At 45.4% G+C, this 18,626-nt stretch overlaps 2 protein-coding genes across 9 annotated transcripts in view; one reads left to right on the top strand and one right to left on the bottom strand.

Moving 5' to 3' along the window:
* The window catches only part of LOC119458261 (aftiphilin-like), a 37,782-nt gene extending 27,743 nt beyond the window's left edge, over positions 1-10,039 (bottom strand). For 4 of the 7 annotated variants that reach the window (XR_007467930.1, XM_049670950.1, XM_049670952.1 and 1 more), the window contains exons 1-4: positions 9,965-10,009; positions 9,544-9,608; positions 4,047-4,813; positions 1,217-1,347 (exon numbers count right to left, since the gene is read on the bottom strand). Coding sequence is in view for 6 of the 7 variants with exons in the window: in XM_049670950.1 (XP_049526907.1) it covers positions 1,217-1,347; positions 4,047-4,763 (848 nt within the window). In the remaining variant the exon portion in view is untranslated. Of the gene's footprint in view, positions 1-1,216; positions 1,348-4,046; positions 4,814-7,921; positions 8,057-9,543; positions 9,609-9,964 lie in introns of those variants that run through there. The other 3 variants (XM_049670953.1, XM_037720090.2, XM_049670951.1) reach the window with 3 other exon arrangements.
* Positions 10,040-10,549: 510 nt separating this feature from the next.
* Positions 10,550-18,626, top strand: part of LOC119458262 (malate dehydrogenase, cytoplasmic) — a 38,409-nt gene continuing 30,332 nt past the window's right edge. For both annotated transcript variants that reach the window (XR_007467931.1, XM_037720092.2), the window contains exon 1: positions 10,550-10,700. Coding sequence is in view for 1 of the 2 variants with exons in the window: in XM_037720092.2 (XP_037576020.1) it covers positions 10,698-10,700 (3 nt within the window). In the remaining variant the exon portion in view is untranslated. The remainder of the gene's footprint in view (positions 10,701-18,626) is intronic.

The raw sequence follows: 18,626 nt of genomic DNA, 5'->3' as shown, positions 1-18,626 counted from the left end.
TTTTAGCGCTGCTATCCAAGCACGTGAACGTTATTAAATGCATAAGTAACGCATTCATTCTAGGAAAAGCCATGCAGAATCAGTAATAAGGTCAAGTGAGCATAGATCGGCAATCTCGCCCATGAGTAGACTCACTCAAGACCGAGTGGGCCCGGCTGTGTAAAATTTTGGCGAGTCTGAATCCGGGTGAGTCATCAGAAAAAAAAATTGGCAGTGCATCCATCCTTTTGAGATGATTGGCGACGTTAATTCATGAAGCATTCTGTCTTATGATGGGTGTAATGAGTGATGATATGTTTTATGTGTTATGATGACTATATTATGAGAAGCAGTACATAACCAGTGTCTCAAGTTGGCATCAAAGAGGCGGCACACACACACAGTGCGAAGAAGCTAGCTCTCTGCCCACAGTGAACAAGAACCCGCACGCATCCTATTGGCAAGCGGCTGAGGTTGGCATCAAAGAGGTTCACTAAAGAGCGGTACACACCCAGTGACCCAAGTTGACATGAAAGGAAAACGGTTAGGTCCAAAGATAATGGAAAGTGAGCGAAGTATCCTAAAGATGCTAATCGTATTAAGAAATATATTTTGTGAGTGAGCCTGGGTAGTGCTGCACTTAGCCGCATTTGCTCGCGTAACGGCAGCACATTTTTTTTTTTTTTCATTACAAATTGATGCAGAGTTATGGGGGTATGATTATTACACCGGAAAGAAATTCTTGACAGAACATGTGCTAAATATAAAAATGAAAAATAAAGCAGCTGTAAATTGGATTTCTCATGCCCGCCGTTGTAGTACTCAAAATATTACTTCGAAACAGGTTTTACGCAAGCAGAAGCCTTTATTTGCTGACCCTTCATTTGCAGACACTAGCTAAACGTTGCGCTGATAAATATAAACGGATAAATAATGAACAGATAAAGTGACTCTGGCTCTACCTATTCGGAGTGGGTGTCAACACTGCGGCCATCGGAGCAAGCATACGGCTGTCACTGCAGCAAATTTTGAGGGTGCAATAATTACTCAAGCCAAAAAAAAATCTAATTTGTGATGGTCAATGTGGGGGTGTAAGCATTATGCTAATGAATAAGGTATTCTGCTGCCGACGTATGCAAGTGATCAGGGCTGCATTCTTTAGGCGCAGCCATACACTTAACGTGCAGCCACGTAAAATGGCAAACAAATGTCGCAACAACATTGACCAAGCACTCACCTTACATGAACCTCACAACAGCTGAGAGCCACAAAGTCTTCATCCTCCGCGGAGACTGGACTCAACGAGGCACCTTCGAGGGTGTAGGCACTCTGGAACAGGTTTTCGAACGAGCCCTCTCCCGGCACCAGCTGAAAGCAGTGGGTGTGCGAATGTTGCAATGTTCATCGTGGTTTAAACGAACACTAAGAGAAAAATTGTTGTAGCTGCATTAGTAAATCACCCTCCCACAGTACCAAAAAAAATAAATGATTCACGGATGTATGTCAATCTGGTCAACTGATACATCAAAGACTGCGAAGCTGCATAGTGAGTTCTCACACCTTTCGGAAGTACTAGGGGCCTGTTTGCTGGCCCTTGTTAAAGATGATTCATCACAAATGCTCCCTGCATGTTCTTAGTGATGGCCTGGTCATATGGCCACTAACGGGCTCCCACGCAGGCTGCACTGCTGGCGGCTCTTTACCACCGGGGCCGTACATACCTCAAGTTGACCTCCAAAGTGCAGCCAGTAAAACACAATGTGAAAAACAAAAATTGCTAATTACTGGCTAAATAAAAGCGACACGCAGAAGGTGCTGTCTATTCGTGTGAGAAATACAGAAGGTAACTTTTATTTTATAATCACTCATAATTACGCCCCAAAGCAAAAAGTCGCAGTTTTGCTCGAAAGACAAAGCATTGACAGCGATAGCAAAGTATTAAACTACACAAAGTAAGGTTCGTAGTCTTAATGGCCAGTTAAATTGCGGTAAACATTCACTTTCTCATGGTGTCACGCAGGCACAGGCAAGCACTAACAAATCTCACTCAATGACCGCGAACACTCGCTATCACAATGCTGGCTTGGTGAAGAGTGCAAACAGAGGGAAGCAAACGATTCGTGCACCTTGTGCTTCAACGCATCCGCCACAGATAAGCTCCAAGATAGGGCACGAGAGCCGTATACGAGCTCCACTGCGCCATGCAGAGCCACGGCCAGACTTGAGATGCACGCTAACCTCCCCTACATGTTAATATATATCGGTCTAATTTGATTTCACATTTCTCCTTAGTGTCCATTTAAAGGATGCGCCACAAGGTTTGGGGCACTGTAAACGGAAAAGCGCAGGGCATAGATCATGCGTTGGCAATCGTGCCTGCAAAGTATATATCACTGAACTGCGCAAGAACAGCTAAAATTTCAAACAGAAGCCCATGCGCCCTTCTGGAGACTAAGGGGTGTGACTTCGGTAAATCGTCCAATGCGGAATGCACAATACTGCCACTGCGAGCATGCCGCACAGAAAGAAAAGGAGGCGGGGCTCGGGACACAAACGTGATGCATTCCCTCAGCTGCAGTATGCGAGAAAGCAGGGAAGGAATGTCGCCAGTAAGTGGCGCTAGTCGAGGCAAAGGGGGAGAGCAGTGACGCTCGCCTCCTGGCCCCCCCAGCATGGCCACGCAACATTTCAATTTCGCCTATCTCCTCTAATAAAGAACTAACCTGAAAAATTAATGGAAAAAGAAAATACAGCAGATCCAATGTGCCCTGTTGGAATCTATATATACAGCGTAGCTTACGTTCATGCACACCTTCAAGTCTGGCTCAAGGATGCCCTGAATGAGCTTTGCAATGCTGCAATGCATACGGAAGTACTAGGGGCCTGTGCACCTTTGAACGCAACCAGCATTATAGAGGTTGAAAGAGGCAGCCTGGCTTCTGCACCATTGGTTGGGGTACCCAAGGAGGTACCCCAAACAGCCCCCAAACCTCCTTGGGTACCTTGGGTCAGGTACCCCCAAACGTCCTTGGGTGTTGCCAGGCAGTGCAACGCATGCGCAACAAAAGGCCATCTCCTCCAGTGTCCTCTCTTTCATCTTATCGCGGCTCTCCGTGTCGCGGCCCGCTCGCCCTCTCCACCAGCGGCCAACGGGTCAACCCATATGCGCAGGCCGGCTTCCCCATCTACCTTCTACTGCTGCAGGCAAAGTAGTGTGAGCCATCGCTTCTAGTTGGCGCTGCTGTTACGCAGCCGAGTGTGAGCTATTCGGCGAGACAGCAGCAGCAGGTGGCAGCAATGGTCAGGAAAGTCCGGGATGGTTCGCAAAGACAGCTCCACGTTAAAAGACAGCACCCTACGACTTCCAATGTATAACTAAAATTTACAAGGGGACCTGGTGAGGGAACCTTTAACACGTTGCACCTGAGGCGACGGATGTAGCTCTACGGTAGCACGCTTAATTGACTGATCCTTAACGAAATCATGAAGGTGAAGTGGGTCTCCTTATTTTTATACAGAATGTGGTTGATATCAGTTGCGTTCATAATGCTGTATATCATTTCAAGCTAGAAATAGTGCTGCACCAGTCAATTCTTCCTTAACGCAGATAAGTTTCCCTAGATCTCCTTAGACTTTCACAAGAAACATAGTTGCTCAGTTTATAGCTATGTTCTTTGCAAAGATGACTTTCGATTGATTTTTTTTGCGATATGATGGCAAATGATAATTTTCTAAATCCATTGCAAGTGCCACACAGCATCATGGATTCTGACTGTGCTTGCTCAGGGCATCAATGAAGGACTTCAGTGAGTTCTACAAAAAGCAAAGAGTCAAAATAGCAAGTTTTCAGATATTTCCCGAGCCAGAACAGTCTAAATATAAAAAAATGAAAAATTTGAAGTCCTTAACATCAAACTGACTTACCAGCACAGAGGTTATTGACCTAATTCAAAAACAGAAACCCATTTCCCATGTTTTTTATCTGTTATCGAACCCAATTTCACAAAGAAGTCACATCAGATATCACAAGGCGAATGGATAATGAAAATGTAAAAAACAATGCACACCTGACCAGAGACAGTCCCTTGTTGTGGCAACGCTACAGGCGACACAACTGACGTCGCTTCGCCGTCTTCTGCATTAGCAAACGACTTCCAGTCGTCGTCAGCCCAGTCACCGTCCTCCACGGCGGTTTTCGACGCATCCCCGAAAGCTGCAAAGTCCGCGAAACCGTCCCCTTTGGAGTCACCCCACTCGCAACTATCTGCCACCACTGTGTCACATGCTTGCTCGAAGTCTGCGAAATCACTTCCTTCGTCCACCGGCGCAAGCGCCGCCTCGAACGGTGGCGCTACAGCTTGTGCCTGTTGAAAGTCGTCAAAACTGTCCTCCCTCTTGACGCCACCGGTCTCGCCAGAGAACGGCAGCTCTGCCGAAGCTTGGCGCACAAGCCCGCTGGTGTCCTGACTAGTCGCACTGTCATCATCACTGTCACCTAAACACAGACTGGGCAACAACGTACCGTTGGTGCTATCACATGTTACGGCCACCTCGGAGGTGACCGCGTCATCTGCTGCTGGAATGTGGTTTACATCTGCCGCTGGCACTGGGGGCGCCGCGGCGGCGGTCGCAAAGTGTCCAAAGTCGTCGTCGTCACCGTCGTCGAAGTCATCGTGGTTGCGGGGTAGATCGAAGCTGCCAGCGTCAATTTTAGTGGCGGCCACCGCACCCTGCGGGCCAAGACCGTTGCCCTCGGGCAAAGGGGCCGCCTCGAGTTCTGCCATGGTGGAGCAGGATCACGCCCGCTAGCCCGGACCCACCACAGGGCAAGACTCTGTAAACAGATCAGCATACTTTTCCATCGCAGTCGCGAACATTTCCATAACAACTGATTTGATGGTTTTATAAGCTTTACCATACCTATGCAACACTGTGACGACTATAGACATCGCAATGGAGTGTGTTCTAGATTTAAACGACAACCTAGCGTTCTTTTACCATGCAGCTAAACCTAAGTATGCTATTGTTTTTTCATTCCCCCTACAATGGAACGAGGCCACCATGGCGAGGAATTGAACCCATGACCTTGTGCTCCGCATTACGTCATGTCCATTGTAGCAGGTGACCAATGTGATAGAAATGCAATTCTGAAGTACTGTGAAGCTGCAGCAGATGGCCTCCCGGGTGACCTTCAGATAACATGAACTCCGTAAATAAATGCAACTAGTCATTTCATTTGCTTGAAACGCCGATTTGTGTTTTGAATCACGACTGTGCTCACGACACAAGTCATATAATCCACAATTTGGCTTGTGACAAATATGCCAATGTTCAAGTGGGTATACATCATGCATATGAACGCATGTGGTTCATGCCCTCTACGTGGAATGTTCCAAGACAAAAATGGAAGCAAAGTGTGCTAGCAAACAAAGTGGACCTACTGCAACACAGTGTAGAAAGAGGCCTACGGTCGGTGTCAAACAAAGAATGCGACAGAAGCTTCTCCCACAGAAGTGAGTTGCACCCATCTCAATCCCTCCGCACGCGCCCGCACACACACAAACAAACCAGGACGCTTCCTTGCATACACTTCAGACATTCTGGGAGGGGGAAACAAACCTTATTCGCACAAATAAACTGAAGAAAGAAATGACTTCCTAGCTGCAATGTTTTCAGCTGTTGAGTTGGACACACACTTCAAGCTCTTCAAATCGATTTTCTAAGTTGGCTTTGCCATTGTAATGCCAGTCGCCTTCTGGCATGATGGTTAGTAGTGTCCCAATTCAGCTGGAGGTACTTGATACGTTTTAAAGTCAAATGGCTGAAACTTACTTTCTGCCAGATACTTCTAGAGCCTAGGGCTCGTAAACGGAGCCATGATGGCTGCAGTGGGAGCTAACTAGCAAAACAACAAAATGGTGGCACAACTTTGGCACTTGATCTGGTTTTGTCTAGCTCCACAATGGCAACCGTGTTTGTTGGTGGCTGTGGACCATGCCGCATTTCAATATTTTAGCAACACTCTCAAAAGAAAATATCTAGCATTGTTTGCTGATAGAAAATGTTCATGGCATAGCCCTTATGCACAGTTTGTTACTTTAGATGTTCAAACTATGCCTCTCTCCCTCCCTCCTTTTCAAGGAATTCAAGGAGCACAGGTATTTTTGAAAAGTTTCAAAGGCCATTGAATCTCTTTTTCCAAAGATTTTTCAAGGATTTCAAGGAGGTGTAAGAACCCTGAGTAGCACGTAGTGTGGAGGAGGTACTAACAAAAACGCACAGCCCCAACGCACGACAGAAGCGTTAAGAACCATAACTATTGGGTGTAAAACCAGCAAATGTTAGATGCTCGCCGGAGCATACCACTTGTTCAGCTCGAGCAGAGTGCACTAAGCAACCCACGGGAAAACACATGCACAAATGCGCAATGGCCAGGTCTCTGCAATCATACCATTTGCAAAACTCCCTATGTGAACGAGTTATTGCACAAAAAAATTAACGGCACAGCGTGTGACGGACAGGACAAAGGCACAGTCTGACTTATGCCATAACAAAAAGCTCAAATTATTGGCAAAAAGAATGGAGGTCTCCTTCTTGACATACGGAGGGCCAAACCACCTACAATATGCCACTTTCTTGAGCACAACAAGCTAACAGATTTTAATAACTGGATCTATTGGAACACTAAGAAAAAACTGTGCAAACAGAATTTGCAACCAGCGCATTGATTCTGTTATTTTCTTTTCGTCCAGATATGCAATTCTGGGCCCTTTCTAGCAGGCAGTAGAAGGTGTATCAAGGTTGAGGTGAACATTCATCACTTTGTTGCAAACTGGTAGTGCGTTCACCGATTAACCCCTGCACATTGATACCTAGACCATGCCTGCAGTTTGATGTGGGGTTTTGGTAAGGGTCAGCAGTGCACAAAGGCAGGCTCCATGGCGAGAAACGGGCACAGTCCTCACTCTACATCCGGCTGCACAACTCAAAACCAGCAAGTGTCAAAACCAACTTTCTGGGAACCACATGGGCCTCGCTCAAGCGGAAAGCGTTGCTTCTTTTGCTTGAGGAAAGGCAGTTCATTTGGTGTCATTCTATCGATGCATATAGAGAAAGTGCATGTTCGATTCAATTATAGAGAATGCACCAATAACACAGGTATGGCATAGGAAACTTGATGAATACGTTTGGTGGTTGTGCGCCTATCTTATCTGCTCCTAATGAGAGATCCAGCACTTCCACACCATTGCAATTTCCCTGATGCTGCCAACATTTCATTTCGTGCATTGTGCATGGCGACAGAATTGCCGATTTTTCTCATTATCTCCGACAGCAGCATCAGCCCACCAGAGAAGTCCAGAGACGGCCGCGGGCCGACAAATATCTGCTTGCAAACTCGTGGGCTCTAACTTTCTTTAAAGACAGACGAAGAGTGAGACAGCGATCTCTGCAATGTTCAGTTTGCAATTCATTTGCTTTTCCTTGGATTTAATCTCACATTGATTTATAAACATCCTTCGTTCAGGCTCATATGCTGTACAGCCCTGCTCTATACTCCCTTTTGGCAGTTCCTCGCAGCATTTCATGTGCTCGCTGATAGGATGAGGATGATAGCATGAGTGACGCCATAGTAGGGGGCTCTGGATTTATTTTGACAACCTGAGGGGGGTCCTTTTTTTTTATGTACACCCAAATCTAAGTGCTTGAGCATTCTTGCATTTCACAACCATAGAAATGTGACCACCGCTGCCCGTATAGAACCTGTGAATTTGAGCTCAGCAGCGAAACGCTATAGCCAAAGTGCTAGCACAGCTGGTTCTTTGCAATTGTAACATGCTTCCGGCCAGTCTCTATTACAGAGAGGCAGCTTTATGTCAAGCCACACAAGCCAGTTTCAAAGTGAGCAGCTCTTCTGAGACTCCTTTGCACAGTAGTTATTTACAATTCAATGTCAAAGCGTGGATTGAAGCTTGCTCCCTTCGCTTTTCGACTACTCTTGCCAATTAACAAACTAGGACTGCCACAATATTTAGCATAAGAATGCAATGACACAGTTTCCACACCAGGCGTCACAGCCTATGTACTGGGAGCACTGAAAAGTCACCCAGCAGCGAGGCTACAATCACAGAAAATTGATAAGACATGGCATGAAGCAATCCCCTCGCTTATCGTCACCAGGATGACTCATACATTAATCTAGCAACAAATATTACTCATCACTCACACTGCATAATAACTACTGACCAATGAATGCAATGAGTGTGGCCTTTTCTTTTTTCACAATGACAGCACACTGATAAGATGTGGTGTACGTGAAGCATTCCCTCTTGTTTATCATCACCACAAATCTCCATACATTAAAATCATAACAAATAAGCAGCCTTGTTGCAATCACGAAGATAAATAAGCCGACACAAAGGCATCTGGAAGGCCATCATGTCCTGATGCACATTTGCAGAGAACATTTCGCATACCGATTCCACACCTCCCTTTTGTCCGTGATAATGCGTTTTTCAGACTTGGCGAAGTGGGACATCCTGGGAAATCAACTGGACGGGCTTCCTTTGGATGTGGGACACGTAGATCTTTTTGGGACGTCCATGGGACTTCACTTATTTCTCGCATAATTACTGCTGACTCAACGAGGTGATGATGGCAGCCTTTCTCTTTTTTTCTCTCTCTCTCTTTCCTACACAACAAAACACACACACAAAAAAAAAAAGCAGAGAGAATCAGACACGGACCACTTGCGTTATCTAGGAGGCGCTCAGGAAGCCTCCTTTGAGCGGCGGCGGTTTCGTGGCCGTGACCGATAAAAGCGGTCCGCCGCCAGACATGCTCGAGTCTAACGATCATTGTTCATTGTGCGTCGAGTACACTACTGTTTCAAAGGATGCGGCTGCGCTGCTTCAACATTGTTATTTTCCCTTCGCAGCCGCAAATGTTCTTTCCAATGTCGCGCCAGCGGCGCAAACAAAACAAAACAAAGTTACGACTAAAAAAGCTAAAACAGCTGCAGCAGGTGCCATCATCGGGGACACCTCCCTATGACGTAGTTCCTCCGCCCCCTTTCAACGACCGCACGGAGAGGTACGGCATCGACCGCGACAGCTGCTCAAACACACCGTCAAGCGCGATCGAGAACCGCCGGAGCACACTACGGCTCTCCGCACGGAACACTCAAGTCCAGGGTTCGAGTACTGCTCGTTGAGGCCAGGCGATCCGCATTACAACGTAGGGTGGAACGTAGAACAACCCTCTGGAGAGATTTCGATCGCTTCACGCTTAGGAACCTCACAGGAGGTGAAAATTTTCACTGGAACCCTCTATTACGAGGTTCCTTGCATCACAGCTGTAACTTTGACGTGCTGATAAAGCTAATCAATCAGTAAAAGACGTGTGAAACTAGTATTATTACGTGGTACCGGCTTAAGACAAGCGATCAACCATGTGATCAAACGCTAGTTACGATAGCGCGACTTCTATCAGTGCACGGGTGAGCGTCATCTAGGAAATTAGGCACTGCAAAAAGAGAGAGAAAAAAAAAAAAAAAAGAGTGACTACCTAGCATGAAGCAGCAGGTCTTCGCCCAGAAGCGGAACTTGCGTCTGCTACGAGCGCAGGGGATTCTGAAACAAGCGCGAGGAAACATCTCTCGTCGGCACAGCCCATACGTTCGATAAGCCGAACATTGAACCGCAGTAAAACAAACACAATAATCACGCGCGCGCGCAAGCATGATTAACAGCAATACCAGCGGCGAGACGTTTACAACAAGATGCGGTACGTCAAATCCAATTTGTCGACGCGAACCTAAGAATACTGCCGCTGACTAATACGAGATCGCGAAGTACATGCGGAATTCGCTGACACACGCACCTAGATTTATTGAGCACGATGCGTTTCTAGCAACCTCGAAAATCTGCCAATGTTTAGCTTCTCTCGAGAAAAATAATAAGAGTTGAAGTATCCAGCTGCAACTCACTTTTTGTGCGTTCGACGGCCATGTTGATTTCGCCAGCTGCCGCCGCGCCCCCTCCATTTGAGCAACGTTGATGTGAAAACCAGTTTCATGAAAAACCAACGTACGAGCACACATAACAAATATATGTTAAGAGTTTCAAATATTCTAATAACAACCTTTTTTTCTATTTTGCATATAATTATACAAAGTTTTATTTTTGTATATTAGTTTCACTTTAACACTTCTAACATTATTTGAAACTGTTACCAAAATTTACCGGTTTAGTTCCTTATTTGTTATGCTGTGTAACAAATTACACCGTGGTTAGAATGCAATCTCTTGTGGCGCTTAAGAGGAAGCTCGTCTCCCCCAACTCCGACGCCGCTTTACTACAATAAATGTAAAACGCAGAATTAATTTTGTGAAAGAGTTCCCAAGCAATATAATGAGAAACTATATGTCCAGAGCTAGAGCTTCCTCTTAAATGCAACGCACCACTAGTGCTACTGTGCTGCGAAATCAAAAGTATAAGTTTACAATAATGGCCTCCAAGATGTTGTGGCGTGCGCTCGTCACCAAATCTTAGAGGCTATTTTTCACGACACGCTTGATTGGCAGAGCCAAGCTAGCCAAGCCTAGCTAAGCTAAGAACGCCAATTCGTTCCATTCCCAAGTTTCGGTGTTCACTTGCGGTCGACCCGAGGGGAGTATAAACGCCGGTCCAGTTTCGTTCGTCGTTGCAAACGCCAATAACATGGTGAGCACTGCGTTTTCTTTTCCCAGCAACATGTAGCAGCACGTCGGAGTCCGGCGATGAAGTGGCGCAGGTTGGAGCTCATTAAAGCGTTAACCAAGCGCCCAAGTTTGGAGGAAGGACGGAATGACTTTGACCTTGAGGCTGCACAGTCACTTGTTCGGCGTTCGTGCGAACTTTTTGAAGGCTCATCCTTTAATATGCAGCGTAAACAGCGCATACTCTGAGAAGAGGGAATGACGCCGCCGCCGAATGTTTGTGTACGCACGCGTTATTTACACTGTGTCTTGGAATACAAGCTAGCAAGCCAGCTGAAGTGTCGGTCTAGATCTCCAGGGTTGTGCCGCTGTCCATCAACGAGATGGAAAAAAAAAAAAAAAAAAGAAGAAAAAAAAAAGCCACTAATGAACAGTTGACGCAGGCGCAGCAGGTGCTAGGGCAGTCGCTTTGCATACGCACTGTTTACGGATTTGTGTCGTGCCAATCTCGTATTGGAGCAGGCGTGTCACTTTAACCGATGCGGAACAGTATTTATAGCGGGCGGGGACCCGAGGCTGCTATATATCTCTCCCATCGCCTGAGCTGGATCTAGGAAGTGCGGGCGGCGACTGTTATCGCGGGCACGTAAGACTGTGCGGCCCTGAAAGAACTGCAGAGGACACCCGCTTACGTTTTGCGTCACGTTTACCCGCAAATCGAACAGCGTTCCGCAAAGATTTAGCGTGCGTAACACGCTAACGCAAACATTTTCCGCAATACTAAAGCTCTCTAATGTTTGGCAGCGGTTTCTCATTGACAGTGGGTGCGAGTGCTAATGGCGAGCGCTCTATTTGAAAGAAGTGCGCAGAGACCGTGTTTGCCTCATTAAAAAAAACACTGTTGATCAGGCGTACAAGACAGGCACGAGGACAACACGAACGCTATACCATAAACCGGCCCTACCAACATGCACGTCTTTAATTTGTTTGAGGGTTGTCTGCCCTCGTGTTTTCATTCCTTGACCACTATGTTGTGTGAAAAATGAAAAATTCGGAATGGGGGGGGGGGTTTATTTATGTTGTTGCTCCACCTGCACAGAGCATCGTGTACAGTTAAGACACAAGGAAATTGTTTTTCAAAGCCTCATCGTATTAGGTTTTATTATGGTAGTTCCACGGTTGACATATGTGCACGAAAATTAGAGGCAGGCTTTGAAGTGTGCCGCCCACAAATATGTCGCGGTAGTTTTCTGAAGTGGGGTGTAAGAGGAAGTTAGCTCGGGTACTTGATTCCTTTTCAAATAGATCAGACATGCAAAAGTGATCTGATTATGCAGTCACTTTGAGCTGGTCGTGCCTTCAAGCTTTGCTTTGCAATTTGGTAGCAGCCTCATGGTTAGCCTATAAGGTGGACTGACCACCACGGAAAGGTGTTGGTCCATGGTTCAATCCCCAGACTAGGCCAAATTTTTCTTCAACTCCAAAACTTTCTTTCTGAGAAACCTGTATTGGATTTTCTTCATAGGCTGGTGCTGCTCCAGGATGGATCACAAAACTGCCTTCACCTTGCAGATTGCCATAGAACTGACTTGCCATAAACAGGCAATGCTGTATTGGATGAGGATGACACCATGCGCATTGCTAAGACATTATTTTTAACAAGGTGGTCCCGTCTGCTATTAGGTCCTACTGCTGTTGCAGTAAATGAGTTCAGAGCCAGAGGAATCGGCAAGCTCTGCTGATTTTTTTTTTTTTTTAAGAGACTTCAGTTTACGCCTTTCACTATGATTCGTGACTAGACAAATTTTTGTTGAAGCCTCTGCTATGCAATTAGTTATGAGTTGTCATACAGAAAACAGGAGAATTCAGTGCCTCAAAAATTTTCAGTGTTATCAGGGCTTTGCCCGTCGGGCGAAACTGCCGATGTTTTTTTTATCCCTTAGGAATGTAAAAACAAAGAGAGAAGAGAATAAATTTTTATTTGGAAAACAAGTAGGAAATTCTTCCTCAATGAGTGGGGCCTTCAGTCTAGGGCTCCATTGCCATGCGCGACTTCACGAGCCCACTGGATCAGCCGTTGCTGTTCCTGCCGGCTTGAGCTGAGCAGCGCAGACTCCCAAGAGGAAAGGGTAGGGTTGTGTATAGGAGGAACACCCGAAGGGTTAGGGCATTCCCATGTGGACTGGTATACTGTGGGTTTGGCCCCACAGTAAGATTTCACCTTTACCACTGCTCTAGCTGTTCTTGCTCAGATATTGCAGAAAGATGCCATTTTACGCTTCAGATAATTCAATATAACAACTGGCATGGTAGCTTGGCTGTTACGTCAAGATAGAAAAAAATGGAATTTGCTTTTGGTCTGCACTCCTCGTATGTCCACATCACATTGCCCAGCAATTAGTGGAAACCAGTCTCAAAGGCTTTGCCGTGCCATATGGCAAACGACAGAAGCGACCAGATAGATACCAGGTTTTAGACACCACTTACTACGAGAGACGTAGGCGAAGGCAATTGGATACTTTGTTTCTTAAAAACTAGGCAAGTAACAGTCCCAAGTGTTGCTCTAAATGATCCGAACCATAAAATGCGATCTTGCCACTAAACTTTAACGATAACAGAGAAGTGGTAAGTGCAAAATTTATTTTCTTTCTCTCTTCCTTCAAGATTTTAAGGGGAAAATGCAGGTCTGTATTGCATTATGGCTTTTTCTTTTGCGTTCTGTCTAACAGCTGTCATGGCAGTGAGGGAGAGACTCGTATATCACATACAGCACTGAACTCTCGGCGTTTTCTTGTTGTAGCAGTTTTAATTAATGTCGTAATTCATGGGCATGCAGGGAGTGCCTGTTCTGCGCACGCAGTCAACAAGTCATCGAACGCTGTTGTAATTGAACTTGCCAAGGCTCATTTGCAGTAAATAATAGTCATGACTGCAGCGACATGCCTCTGGATTCGTCAGATTTATTCACTCTCAGAACAAGTGCGCTAACCATGTCCCAGTATGAACTTTCGGGTTTCTGTGAACAAAATCTGCTGGCTCTTAGGGGGATGGCTTCTGCTGTCCAATGCAAATACATGCTGGCATAACGTTTCGTGGCAGTTGAGCCAGCGTATGTAGATGATGGACAGTATACATGGATCTGTCTGTACTTCGTCCTTGTGGCTTCAACGGCTTTGTGACTTTGCAAATTGCTCATATTCGACAAAAAATGACGCTGTAAATGCAAGAGTTTGCAGTGAATATGCATGTGTGCATTGTCTTATTGCCTGCTGCATTTACAGCAAAAGTAGGATTGCCTTGAAATTTTGCCTAACAAAGGCAAATACCAAATAAAGCTGCAGGAACATTTGAAGCCATGAGCTTAGATATAGACAAATTCACGTACTAACCATCATTGCCGTCGTAGCTGAACAATCCGAGCACCACAGTTCCATCTAGTAATTTTAGTGGGAGACCCTGTGCGTGCAAGAACACCGGTTTTAGTTCTTCATAGGTGCATTCAAGGTCATTGTGCACAAAGCTTGCCTTCTGGTGATGTGCAATCCAGGTTCTCTGCCGTCGTCAATCAGTTCGCGCATTGACCACACCGCAATTTATTTGGTAACTCGTTTTGACGTACTGCAGCTGTAGTGGCCTGTATGGCATGAGTTGCAGGGGCAAGCAAAAAAACAAAAGTTGGCAAGCGTGAAAGCGATAAGACAAGATAGCAGTAACAACAAAACACGCAATTCAGGCGCAAGATATGCAGGAGTACAGTTCTTAAAGACGCAACAATGAAATAAATTTAGGACATGGAAAGGGCGGAAACGATAACAGGTAATTTCTTGTAAAAATTGGGATGAGGAAAAAAAATTGCTGAGATGTCTTTAGCACTGCTTAACATTTTAGAAAAGTATCAGCTGGAACAGCTGCCATCAACATCAACAGCTGACCAATAATTCGTAATACTAGAAGACAAAACAGAAGTTTGATGTCCTGGAAAGCTTTAGCTGTCTCTAGCTCTGCTCTGTTGCTTCTAGCCACCTGTTGGGATTCAGGCAGAGTATGCAACTGCCTTATTACAGGAAGTTCGGTCATTAAAGGTGCCTCTATTCAGACACAGCCTATTGTAGTTACAAATCAGGTTTCCTTTTGAATCCTGGGTCATAAAAGAATGTAGGGATCAACTCCAGTGTTTTGGATGCTGGCATGAAAAAAAGTTCAATAGCTGCAGTCTCTCTCGGTTCGACATACGAAACATTAGTGAAGGGGGTAAAATGAATGCGATTTCGGGTGCCATGATGCTGCAGTGCAGGGTCCCCTTTCTGCAGGCGCACAAGCAAGTAAGTTTGTGGGTGTGTGCAGCTCATTCCCAAAGGAAAGTTTTCCGGAATGTGGAGACTTGAAATGATTAGCAGTTGTTGAACAAGGAACGTCACTGAAGCCACAATTTCAACAAGCAAAAGGCAAGTCCCCTTGTAGAAACTTTGGCTCCAGCGACATGCCACTCGGGAGTGTGACATTGGTCCTATTTCTGTCTACAGCTATGTAGGCAGAGTGCTACACTTGTCTTTTGAAGTGTGTTTAACCTATTGGTAGCATTGCTTTTGCATATACACCAAGACAACACCAGTAGCACTAGTGAAGGTAATTATGGTGATGAGATATTGTGCACAGCTGAGGAAGCTGCTGTTAAGATTCAGCATTGGCTGATGTGCATAGAGTGCATTAAAAGAGGACTCGATTGACTTCAGTGATTCCTGCAACTCATTTAATGCGACAGCACCAGGCTCTCGCAGCAGACACTGCTGTTTCCTCTCAAGAACAACTTCTTCGCGATGCACACATCGTTGACGTCTGCTACTGTATTGCCTGTTGTGACCTCCAAGATACATGCCACCACTCTCAAAGTCTGTGTGTAGCACGAACCCTGCACAAGTTCATCATCCTATTTTTATGCCCAATGTAGGGCAAGCTTCTCCCAGTGATCCCCAATTACCTCTGTCTATCATTAGCAGATTTCAAATGAAGCCTGCAAATTTTCTCATTTCATCACACCACCTAATCCTCTGCCATACTCAGTTGCGCTTGCCTTCCTTTGGCACTAGTGATACAGAACTATCGATAGTACTATCGATAGGAGTCACTATCGAACTATCGATTGTAAAAAAAAACTATCGATAGCTCTAGCGATAGTATGAAACCAACTGCGCGAACTCATTGCAGCATAAACTTGGTTCCCCGTGTGCGTAGTATATGGTGAGGGTTGTAACTATGACAGGACTCTTTGTTATCGCAGTCTACCCATCACTGAGCCCTGCAGATGTACCCTACGTACAGCTGCTGGATAAAATGTTAGTGTCACAAATGTCCTTGTTGTGCTGGCAACAGCGACCCGAGGTGCACCGTTTTGCGTGCCTGCTTCTGAGCTGAATTCGAGTGTAATTATTACTTGAGCACGTATGCTTGCTGTGTTTCAAGGTCAGTGCTTCAACGGAATCCAAGCTGCCTAGACATAAAAGCAAGGAACGAGCACCTTGCCCGTGACACAGTAGCTGCGCACTATTATACAGGGTTTGTCCGAAAAGTAATGTCAGTGATTATATTGTGAAGCGACTATACGTCGCAGCGCGCTAGGACCGGTTGGGATTGGTGGAGGGGGAAGTTAGCTTACGCACGCGTGGTCGCTCTATAGTCTGCTACCATCTGGAGAGTAAGGACAAGCTTTTCCGTGAATCTCATTTTTATTTCCCGTGCAAGCCCCAACGCAGCGCTCGTTGGAACAATGGATTGCCTTCAAGACTTGTGTGAAACTCAGTAAGTCCGCAGTAGAAATATTTCCTATGATAAAGACGGCCTTTGGTCATAATTGTTTGTCAGAACGTCGTCTACCAGTGGCGCTTGAAAACTCCCATGAAAGGACATCATTTCGGGACACTTTACAAAATTCAAAGAGGCTTGCACCAAGGCTCTAAAGGACATTCCGGAGGGGGCCTCACGTGACGCCTTCGATGCCTGGAAATCTCGCTGGAAGCATTGTATTCGATGCAGGAGGAGCCTATTTTGAAACCTTTTAATGTGTTGTACTGATCTGATCAATAACTTTTTTTTATTCGACTCACTGACATTACTTTTCGGATATACCCTGTATGTACCGCAGCACACCACTCCAGCGCTCTAAACAAGTCTGCTCATGAATGTACATACGTACATACAAGAACGTACAAGAACTATCGATAATACTATCAATAATTTATCGATAGTTTTGAAAAAAGTTATCAATGCTATCGATAGTCAATTTACCAATAGTTTTGCATCACTACTTGGCACCCATTCTGTAAATCTGAGACCACCAATTATCCACCCTACATTATACATCGCCTGTAGATTTCCGTTTCTTCCTCTTCATGTGAATTAGAAAAACTTAATAAACTTTTTAGAGCGCAAACAAGAGACGAGGCACAAAAGGGAGGTCAAACACAGGACTTTTGTGCCTTGTCTCTTGTTTGCGCTCTAAAAAGTTTATCAAGTATGCACCAACTAGGCCCGCAGAAAGTTCTTCTAAGCCATATGAATTAGAAAAATGGCTACCTCCACTTGCTTTCCAATCAGCAACGTCTTTTGGTCTCTTGACGTTATGCCTAACCTTTTTCGTTTTATCGCTCTTTACGCAATCCTTAACTTCTTCCTAAGCTTCTTTATTACACAAGTTTGTGCCCGCATATCTTAGTGCCAGTAAAATGCAATGATTGTACAGTTTTCTTTTGAAGGATAGTGGTAAGCTGCTGGTCACGACTTAGTAATGCGTGCCTTTTGTGCTCCAACCCATTCATTATTTTTCTGTAAATTTTCTTCTCATGATCAGGGTCCCTTGTGAGTAATTGACCTAGACAAAAAGTACTCTTGCAAAGATTCTAGAGGCTGTCTGCCAATCTTGAATTCTCGTTATCTTGCCAATGGGCATTACTAAGCATCAAAGCTGGACGATAGGATAGTGGCTGGAACATTTGACACCCAACTGCACATTGCCACAGTGGCATGAGTTTGAATCCCACTGGCGATGGTGGTGGGAAAAGTTTTTCTTCAACTTGTGGTGAGGATGAAGCTGAGAATGAGGTTGGGGCCCCAACAGCAACGCAGTAATGGCAACAGCTGAATGATGAGGACAGGAGTTGTCATTGACGTAACGGAAAAGACGAGACAGCAGACTGATTTTTTCAGCTCTTAACTGCTATGTGGCATTAAAAAAAGGCACTGGCGGAGTTAGTGTAAGGTAGTTTTTTTTTTTTTTTTTGTGCCCTGGTGGCACAAGCATGTTGCCATGGAACGGAGGTTATTTTTAATGCGACAGCATTAAAGGCCCCGTGTTGCAGGAAATCTGGCATCCGCAGCCAAGAAAATCTTCCCGAACCATCCCCACCACACAGGCTCTGCGTGTGGCACAGGAACGCTGGTGAACTAATCAATTTAAAGTAAAATTCATCAGAAAAATCATAAAATACGACGTAACCACAACCTACAGGTGTGAGAGTGTCGGATTGTAATTTTAATATACGAGAAAACAATTTTCTTACGCGGAAACTTGAGCATAAACCCCCTTTCCAGCATTTCTACCATTCATACAGCGGTGCGCACCGGTTTTCTCCTTCTAAAAACGCCATCCAGATGGCGCTCGCCTCCGCCGCAGCCGCATGCAGAGGCGAAGTTGGAAAAAAACAAAGCTGCAGTTGCTGGGAAGCCTGATAAGCAGCCAGGGATCTTTGAATGCTATCGCGTTCCACTCTTAAAGGCGAAGCTTAAGCGTCCTCCAAATTTTTTTCATTGTTTCTGATGTTGAATGTATGTAGGGAGAATTTCTAAAGTGGATGAATGTTTCAAAGTACACTGTACAGTTAGTAGAGTTGGAAGTGTGAAATTTACACGGGACAGGGAATCAGACAAAGACAAGCAGTCTACTCTACTCACAGATTTC

Source organism: Dermacentor silvarum, chromosome 7, assembly GCF_013339745.2.
Source record: "Dermacentor silvarum isolate Dsil-2018 chromosome 7, BIME_Dsil_1.4, whole genome shotgun sequence".
Taxonomy (NCBI): Eukaryota; Metazoa; Arthropoda; class Arachnida; order Ixodida; family Ixodidae; genus Dermacentor; species Dermacentor silvarum.
Note: the sequence above shows the minus strand (reverse complement) of the source record. Positions and strands in the feature narration are given on the sequence as shown.